The 10505-nt window shown below is 36.7% G+C and overlaps 1 protein-coding gene across 1 annotated transcript in view; it reads left to right on the forward strand.

The window, feature by feature from the left end:
• The window catches only part of LOC136257562 (uncharacterized), a 65738-nt gene extending 55538 nt beyond the window's left edge, over positions 1-10200 (forward strand). The window contains exons 18-21 of the mRNA XM_066050792.1: positions 6929-7084; positions 7136-7282; positions 7331-7506; positions 9950-10200. Coding sequence (XP_065906864.1) covers positions 6929-7084; positions 7136-7282; positions 7331-7506; positions 9950-10091 — 621 coding nt within the window. The 3' untranslated portion in view covers positions 10092-10200. The remainder of the gene's footprint in view (positions 1-6928; positions 7085-7135; positions 7283-7330; positions 7507-9949) is intronic.
• The last annotated feature ends 305 nt before the right edge of the window (positions 10201-10505 follow it).

Here is a 10505-nt window from a genome sequence, read left to right on the forward strand (position 1 = left end):
CTACAGGGTGATTTGTTTGAAGCTGAACTCTCTACAAGGTAACTTCTTCTAGCTGATCTCTCTATACAGGGAGATTTGTTTGTAGCTGAACTCTCTACATGATGGTTTCTTTGTAGCTGAACTCTCTACAAGGTAACTTCTTCTAGCTAATCTCTCTACAGGGAGATTTGTTTGTAGCTGAACTCTCTACATGATGGTTTCTTTGTAGCTGAACTCTCTGCAAGGTAACTTCTTCTATTGATCTCTCCACAGGGCGATTTGTTTGTAGCTGAACTCTCTACATGGTGGTTTCTTTGTAGCTGAATTCTACAAGGTGATTTTTTCTAGCTGAACTATCCCTTTCCATAGTTGCATGAACTCCCTACAAGGTAACTTCTTCTAGCTGATCTCTCTACAGGGTGACTTGTGTGTAGCTGATCTCTATACAGGTTTCTTGTTTCTAGCTGATCTCTTGAATTCTCTTCAGAGTGACTGCTCTATTAGGATGACTGCTCTATTAGAGTATCTCGATCTCGCACTTGCTGCACCAAGTTGGATTTCGTGTTATAACTCCGTGGCTTTAAGTCTGATTCTTCTACACCATTGATGAGCCTTTCTAAGATGATTATTCCATCTGTACAACGATTTTCAAAGCATTACCCCAAGCGGTTTATCTGGTAGGCGTGGCAAGTAGTCGTTTTTTTATTAGCTAATCTCGATTGCGTAATTGTTACACACTGTTGGTTTTTTCGTTGTATCTTCCTGTTTTTTTAGCTCGATTTCTTTCAAACCACAAAAGGTTTGAGGTTCAATAGTTAACCTATTCACCCACCGATTTTCAGCTTCTTCCCATACGCGGTTTACCCTGTAGGCGTGACAACATATTGGTGTTATTTTTCGTGAATAATCGCTCATAACTCTTTGCCTGTTTATCGTATTCCAGCCAATGTTGGTACCGAGATGCGCCTTTATACCCCCCTTCTGTGTGCCAAATTTCAAGGCAATCGGATAACGCGTTCGCGTTTTATAGCAGTTTTTGTAAGTGTGCGACAAGAAAAATAATAATAAGAAGAAGAAGAAGAAGAAAAAAAAACGAAGAAACTGAGCCAATTTTTGAAGTCGCATATCTCTGAAACGCGCGAAGAGATTTCGCTCAAATTTGGAATGTGGAGTGCTGCAGTTGGAGGGAATGTACACAGCAAAAATCGTCTTGTTTCATCAAGGAAGCACAGAGCTACGGAGGTGCGAAAATTGCGTTTTCTTTCTTCCTGTCAATATACTCACGGGTGTTACGCGCCGGCTTCTTGGGCCGCACGACACACTACCGTGTGTCTTGATAACTACAGCATTAAAAGCAGCAAGTTACGAATGGAACTACAATTATCTCTAGTACTATGTATTGCTACAGTAGCTATAAAGCTACAATATTAGAAAGTGTAAGTAATAAAACTTTACTTTTACAATGATAAAAATCAAATTACAGTACGCAAATCTTTTAATTTGCAAACTTAAATCTTGATTATAGTCACCCTACCATACTGAAAGTATGAAACTTGCAATGATGTTAGGAAATGTAGACTAGGTACTTCTGCAATGTGTGTGGGCTCCATGTACTGACACACTCAGTATATGTACTACTATGTTTAGTTAAACATTTATTTTAGGCTGCTAGTAATTTGTTTCTTTAAAATTCACAAGTGTGATGAAAGGTTCTCTCCATCAGTGAAGACAACTGATAAATGACTGAATTTAATAATGTCTATTAAAGAAATTAATTGGTGTTTTACAAGCTTAGGAACTTTCTGCCTGTGGATTTTCAGAAAAAAAGTACTAGTAGCCTGTGATTTATTGTTGCTGCAGGAAAGATAGTAGGTTGCAGCTTTCCATTAAGTGTATCAGCACTATGGAGCCTTCCCACAATATGTTGTAGAATTAACTGTTATTTTCTCCTTATAATAAAGCAAGTTTATGATGTTAGTAGTCACTAATGAAAGATGCACTCCTTTGGTATGGACCCTAACGTTATTGCTGTAGATGAGGTCACCTAATCTACAATAATAACATTAAGAACAGATATTTGGCAGTGATAATTGGGGGATTGATATGCAGATGCCTATGAAGAACTTGCTTTGATCGATCATATTTCAGTCATGAAGGAACATGTAGGTACGTATACCGTATTGTCTTGAATTACGGCCCGGGAGTTTATTTCTTTCAAGCAACTTTTACCCTGGCTACTAAACAAGACCAGCGACTATGTGTTTATATACCTGATCAGCATTCACAAGTACCTTGGTGTTGTACTCTCTTGGACTCTCCTTGATGTTTCCATATTTCACAGATTCTACCTTAAAGGAACTCTATAAAACGTTCCTCACTTCATGGTTTATGGAATTGTTAAAAATAATGACTACACTAGACGTTTATTTGAGACCCAACATTTATTCGAAACCCGGAATTTATTTTTGTTACGATGCTTTATACCCACAGCAACTAAACAGGACCAGGCATTTATACGAGACGACCATAATTCGAGGCAATACGGTAGTATAGAAAGAAACCAATGAGTGATAATTATCTTGAAAATTCTCCACCATTTACTGTCTTGTAGCTGTTCCTGTTGCTTAGACTTGGATATCGCTTTGTAATTCCCTGCATGGCTTAAATATACATGATCAACAAAAAAAATATCTCCATAGGTATGTATGCCTAGGTCAAATAACACAGCCAACTTTCACACATAAAGTCACTGTAGATAAAGTCCAGTGTTTGCATCATGAAGCCATTTAAGTTTATAAAGCCTCATGATGACATAAACTTTATAAAGTCATGGGTAATATTTCTAAAACGTGCTGCAATATCCTACTTATACTGCTATGAAAATATGTAATGATAGTGATATGGGTTATAGTTGTAATACACCCGTGAGGTTTGTATATATCTGATTTGTAAACACGACAACCGAGGGCTGAAGGCCTGAGGGTGGAGTTGTTTACAAATCAGATACAAACTGAATGAGTGCGTTCTAATTGATTTGTGGTATGGGACATGCGCAGATCATAGGTGCCCATTTGTAACATGGAAGGAACAAGAAAACAAGGCTAATATTGGCTACCGCTGAGCGCTGTATACAAGGAACAATTTAACTCACCAATTACTACTACGTACCTTGATGGTTAGTTCATTCATTGTTAGCTAGTTTATCCATTGGTAGCACATTTCCCATGCTCAAGTGCGAGGTGTGCATCAATGCCAATCACTCCAGCCATGCATTGTACTGCTTCACGTTGTTTAGACAGATGTACCTGAAGTGTCTGATACTCATTGTTGAGTGGTGCAGCGTTATAATGGTCTTGGTTAGCTTAATTTATTGGCGAATGAGAGTGTGGTGTACAAATAGCTACAAACTCAGCCCAGCAGTTGTACTGCTTCCCTTTCATTCAGACGAGTGCAGTGTTGTGTGTTAATTCATTCCATAGCGATTCATCTTCTTGATGCATTAGCCAAATTCATTGTGACTTCCTATGTTGGTCTGGTATTTTGGTTTTGTTTGATGTCTTTAAACTAATTAGTGGCCAGACAAGGAGGTACTTAGCCATGATATAATTATTTGTAAACCAGTTTACAACTGATTTGTAACACTGGCGGCAGCCATTGATCTGCTTAAGCACCATACTACAAATATAATTATTATATAGTTACTATGAAGTGTTCTATAAATGCCCAATATAGAACACTTGTGTTTGTATAACTAAAAAGAACGCTTTTTTTGCTTTGATCCTCCTACACAAAGTCCTTTTTATATATACCACTTTGACACCTCAGATCTAAGGAAACCACAGGGTTATATATCACATGTTTCGCTGACCACAGGGCGATAGGGCGATATCATGATATAGCCCTGACCACAACTGCCTTTGATACTGAGGCAGCTACAAAGCATTAGTTCCCTTTGATTATTTATATAGAGATGCTTAAAGTTTTGCATTGTGGGTTTGAGCTAAACATGTTGGTTTAGTTAGGGGCATTGTTGTGAAGCAAAAAGAATTGAGTGAGTCAGCATTGCATAGCTCAGTTACTAAGCATCACTAAATAATCATCTTTGTAATGTGGGGATTGTTTTTCTACAGAGTACATTTCAACTGCATGAAAAGATGCCTCAAACACTCACAACCTATATGTCTAAGTGTTTATTTTAGCACCTTAGGTAACTTTATTCATCCACAATGTGGTTATTTGGTTTAAAATGGTATCACTACAACCAGTGAAACCCACAATCATTTCATTTTTGTGCCCACAATTTAAACCCACAATCGATGTTTGCAAACCTCTTTATAATAGTAATGTGGTGAATGCAGGTTTGTCTTCCTTCACCTATTAGGTGAGCATACCAGAGTGGTATATATTACTTATACCATGGCCACTCTGGATTTGCCTGATATATATGCCCGCGCCCTTGGGCTTGGGCATATATATCAGGCAAATCCCTCGTGGCCACGGTAGAACTATTAAATAGCCCTGACCACAACTGCCTTTGATGCTGAGACAGATATGTACAGAGCATCAGTTCCTTGAGATTATTAATATAAAGCTATATACTTAAAGTTTTGCATTGTGGATTGAGTTTATAGCTACACTATTGTACTACAAGTTTTGACACTCAGAAGTACTCAAACAACTCGAGGCTGGTTTTAACAGACGTCTTTTCTGGGTGGTGTGAAGAGCTCGAATGGTGGTTTCAGGTGTTGTGAAGGGTCTGGCTTGGCAAGAATCAATGGATTACTGGTGGAGGTCCTGATAATGTTGGCCAAACAATTTTTCTGTTGATTTTGCTGCACATTAGCCACTAAGAAACCAGCACAGCCCTGTAATCTCTTGTCTGGACTTCAGTTGTGGTCTTCCTCCATTTTAAAGTTTATCTCTTGCCCACCTTGTCTCTCCTCACCCTTCTCCCCTTTAAGAGCACTTGTGATACTGCTTTGTTTGTCCAACTGCTCAGATTTTCTATCTTATTTGGTGGGATCTACAAGCAGCTACAAGTACTGGAAGTGGTCTGAAAGGTAATGGATTTATGCACATCTTGTGTAAATTTCATATGCACACTTGTTATCCTTGGTGAGTTATGCCGACTTGAAATCATTAAAACCGTTTATCTCTAAACTTCTAATGTGCAATTTGGAATGCTTTTCCAATATTCAGTCACATACGTATGTAATAGTTATACCATGGGCATGAGTGCTTTGCCTGATATATAAGCACACTCCCAAGGGGGGCTGCAGGCCTGAGGGCAAGTGCGTATATACAGGCCAAGCACAAGTGCCCGGGTATAACTAATATGTTCTACTTTAAAAGCATGCAAACCTACCTAATTGGAAAAATCTTTAGTTGTATACCCTTCTCTTGTATAGGGAACCAAGTAAGCTGTGATTGTGGGATTGAATTTTGCCAAACAATCTGTGACAATTTTAATACATCAAACAGTAGTTTGATTTTACTATTGGTCATATAGTAATTTTAAGAGACTTACTAGTGATTATGTTTCTTTAATGACTATTTACTACATTTCCAAAAGTTAAAAAACCATATCAAGAAGTTTGTGGACATTTGTTATTCTTTTGTTCATGGCAAAAATGTCAGCTGGAACAGGCATTTCCAATACATTTCGATTGAGAAACCATTAAAAATTAAATTAATTATCGTGTACCAGCTACCTCAAGCCTGTTTAGTAACTTTCTGGGTGTGATACATATAGAGCAACTCTCTGTGAGTACAATGATTCTAAAAAAAGTCCAATTAATGGAAATTGTGGTGCGTCAAAATGGCCTAAACCAACCGGGTGTAGAAAATTTTCCCATACGTTTTGTATTGGGAATTTCGGGGTATGCAATAAAAGGCATAATAACCCACGACACGTGATAGATACCTCAGATTCTGTACCAGATTTGGAAAGAGCAGCGAATAGCAAATAAAGTGAGCTATAACAGAAGGAAATCAGACAAAATTTAAGTGCATCAGTTTAAGGTTGAAAATCACTTACTCTTTCCATGGCAAATTGAATGGCAGATATTTGAAGGGAATGCTCTGATCTATTTTGATGTCTTGACACCTCACTAAAGTAGTGTTACAATGAAACAAAAGCACTGTGAATTAGTTCTGCAGGTTAGTTTGTGGAAATTACAGTGTTTCATGATTAAGCAAAATAATGTCCATTCCATGTATCAAACTTCTTCATATGAAACTACAGTTGATGTATTAAAATTGAATCCCACAATCACAGCATGTTTGACAAAATTCTATCCCACAATCACAGCTTTCTTGATTCCCTATATAAGATAAGATAGATAACAGTATAACATCAAAGAAATCTAATAATTTCTGGATATAGTGTGCACTCCTATATTAGGTGTGCAATGTCTCAAGGTAATGAGATATACGCACTGCCTTAATGAGATGTATGCACTGGTAGCAGTGCGTACATCTCGTTAAGGCAGTGTGTAATCTTATTAACATTTTGACTCAATTGATTCTGAGAGTGATTTTAGCAGTCACCATTAAATAATTATTTGTTGACTGTTGTATTAGGGTGACTGTTCTATTAGGGTATATCTATCTTGATTCATGTAGAATTGCTGGAATTGCTTGGAATTTGCTATTTGGTGTAATATAATTAGCACAATTGTTCACTGGCAGTTAAAAATAATTTTAAGGAGGCTACACCCCTCCATAATCTTTTCACAGGGGCTACAGCCACTGCCCCTGGGATATACTAAATCAGTTAATGTCACAAAGAAGTTTCACAAAGGTCATTTCTGATTGCCACTCTCAACATTAATGCCAGTTTGTTGTATATGACATTTTCAGCCAAAGCAGTTACTTTTATTGCAAATGATTTTGCTGTGTACTGTTTGTTTGTTTATTTGGTAAAGGCAGCACCTGCTGTGTTCTGTAGGCGATCAAAGGTTGTTTAACATTACGACTATGGACTGTCTCTTTTGAGAAACTACTACAAGAGCCTTTTGTTGCTCAGTGTAACTGGTGGGCACCAAATGAATTAATAAGAAGATTACTGTTCATCATTTTGATCACAGCATTTCCTGGAAACTTGGTATGGTGCATTATTGTTAACACCACTGTACTTTATATTAATTGTGTCTAGATTCCAGTGATGTTACTGGTGATGATTAGTGTGGCAATATACATGTATATTCAACCATACCAAGAATTGTGGACTAATATATTAGAGGTTGTTTTATTGGGAGATATTTTGCTTATGGTAATGATCACATCAACTGATCATTTCAAGGTAATAACTACACAAGTATTAACTAGTCTAAGATCCAGTTTGTTACAGACAGCTGCAGTGTTTGATAGCGATCATTCCTTTAGTATTGACCAGTGTGGTAATGTGGACCAGATCAGTGGACATGCTGCAGTCTTGATCCCATTTTATTTCTTACCAATAATAATATTGTTTGGATTTGCTGCTAAAGAAGTCTACAAGAAAGTGAAAGGAAAATGTCATGCCAAGTTAGTTGTTTGTGAGTATACACTCAGAACACACATATCCATACCATTAGCGCTAAACAATGTGTACAACTCTCTATTAGTTTTGAATTGCTTATGTAAATTACACAACTGCTGTCAATTATTTGTCTAACTAAAGAGCAATCCAGTACATTTCACACAAGTGGCCAGCTCATTATTATACAGTATACTAGTGATCACTAAGGCACTTAATGGTTAACTATGATGATCCTGATCTTCCTCATGTACCATACTAAGAAATTATAAATACACATTTAAAGCCTGCATGGTTACAGAAATGTGGTCCTGTTGTATAGTAGTGTGTAGTTATGTGGATGAGTAGTGTAGTGTGTATGGTGAAATGTCAAATTAATTCACAAAGGTAGTGTATTGATAGAAAATGGATTAAACCAGCTACAATAGTTGCAATATGAGGGTAACCATTAATTTTACATTCACGTATAGCAATTATGTAATACACAGGTATTACCAGCAGCTCATAACTTCTATTAGTTTTAAAGCAATTTGGTAATTGTTATTCAAGACACATGGTTGTGTGTCATGTAGACCAGAAAGCCACTATGCTGCATGGTGGGTATATTGACAAGAAGAACTTGTGATTTTCATGCATATGTAACTTGTGCTCCTTTCCTCAAATTGAGTGATCTTTACATGGCAAATTTGCACTACTTTCAGCACCGTACTTAGCAAAGTTCACCAAGATCACTGTATGCATTCATGAAATACGAGTACAACCACTGATAAGTTTGGCTTAATTTCTTCGCATAGATTTATATTATTCTTTTTTCTGCACACTTAACAAAAACCATTATAAAATGCAAATGTGCAGCTCAATCACCATGTTTGTTAAAGCACTGCCATATGGAGAATGAAGAATGAAGTAATCTGCTAAGTGATTGTCCAGCATTGAGGCCAAGCACTGAATGCTTTAATTTTCATATAGCACAAGCAAGACAATGCTTCAAATTGTTTATGAAATGTTTAAGCCCAATATGTACATAAAATATGCTACTGTGCATGCCAGTGTACACACATAATAGTTGTACACTGAGACCAATTGTCTAGATGAGTGTGAATAGTCCAGGTGTATGTCATCACTAGTGTTCCATCTTCTTTGTACAGTGGAACCTCAGTTATCTGGTTCCCACTGATTTCTCAGTTAACCGAACTACGGAAATGACTACTCTGTTAGAGTAGTGACCATTCTATTAGGGTAGATATTACTGAAAATTTTCTTTATGCTATTTTAAGGTTATTTATACACAGTTTCAGAGATATGGACTATTCAGACTAATGGACCACCTCTGGTCCCAAGGAGTTCAGATAACTGCATGAGGTTCCACTGCAGTACAACAAGCTTGTTGACTAGTGTAACAATCATAAACCTCAGTAATTTCTGTTGACTAAGCTGCTGATCACTGAGTTTTACTATTCTGTTGGGCAGCACTCAGTTCTCCTGAGGGTTGTTGGCAACAAACTGCTGGTGTCTGCATTTTAATTAATGTTTTTATTAAACTTTGAAGTACACTCAATGCACTGCAAAATACAGTTCACACCTCAACTGTAGTTTAAGCGGCGTATGCACGGAAAATTTCACTGTATGAAATTTTCATGTTTGCTAACCAAAATCAGGATTTTCATGATTATATTTTCACAGCTCCATGCCAATACTGGAATGTTCATGATTAAATTTTCATATTATTTTCTTGATTGTAGTGTTGTGTCGTATTTGAGCTCGTGTTACACCAGATATACCTCATAACTTTAAGCTAGTGCTTTGCCAAACAGCGTGTCACAGTTGATGGTGTTAACAGAGAGCTAAAAGCAATCTCAAGTACCAGTTACGTCCAGTTTAAATTTGAATGAGTTTTTGAAGCACTAACATGAAGGATTGTCTCCCTCTTACAATTCACAATCTCTCCAACTGGAGAATTCCATATATACGGCAGCCCATGAATGCAGTTACTGATAGTTAAAATACTGGCAAATTTTTAAAGTCATTACGCATTATGAAATTTTACGAATTTTACTTTACCAGTTGCTGCATTAACCACAAAATCTGTAAAATTATGTATCATGAAAATTTTTGCTCATGAAGTAAACTTTTTTTTGATTTTGTCCATGCAATGTTCTTTAATCTCTAACACTATTGCTCTGAAGTTAAGAAAATAATATGTAGAATTTCTTATTTACTTTATCTTCTAAATTGTTAGCAACTATATAGTAGATTTGGTGATTCTGAGAGTGATTTATGTTGTGACAATGAAATATCCAGCATTAGTGTATAGCACATTGTACATTGTCTATCTGTTATCCATGTAGTAAGCAGTGCTACATGTAGCTGCTGCAGTTCAGTGATAATTACTACACATGCTGTTGTCTTACAAAATTATATTGTATCACACTTTAAATTAAACATTTGTAGGAGAAGTACGTTATTGCACTATACACAAAGAAGACGTTCTACTCCAGTACATATAGTTGGCAGTCCAATTGGAAATTCATTTGAGATGAAGTTTAATGCAAAGAATGAACTGACTTTACAAAAGATATCATCCCAAAAGTAATATCAGCATTTAAAGTCATTGTATATTATGTGGTGTAAATGTACGATTATAGCATGTTAGTTTTATAAACATATCAAGTATACATGCAGAATATATAGATAAAAATGTAATTACCACTTTTGCAACTCAGATCAAAGGAATTACAGAGGATACATTTGCCATGTATGCCTCTTCACAGGGACACAACTAAATGTACACCAGTGTATATTGAGATGTATCCCAGGAAAGTAGTCGCACTTTAAAAGAGCAAGCCACTTTCATCAAAGCAAGTATACAGTGTAGCATCAACGTGGATGAGGTAGTACCACCCTGTTTGTTTTGTAAAAGGCTCAGCAATTGTGAGATTATTCTCAATGACTATTATCATGGATTCTAAGAAGGTGTTTTAGTACCACTGCCATTTTACGAGTTGGG

The sequence above is a fragment of the Dysidea avara genome, chromosome 6 (genome assembly GCF_963678975.1).
Source record: "Dysidea avara chromosome 6, odDysAvar1.4, whole genome shotgun sequence".
In the NCBI taxonomy this organism is placed as follows: domain Eukaryota; kingdom Metazoa; phylum Porifera; class Demospongiae; order Dictyoceratida; family Dysideidae; genus Dysidea; species Dysidea avara.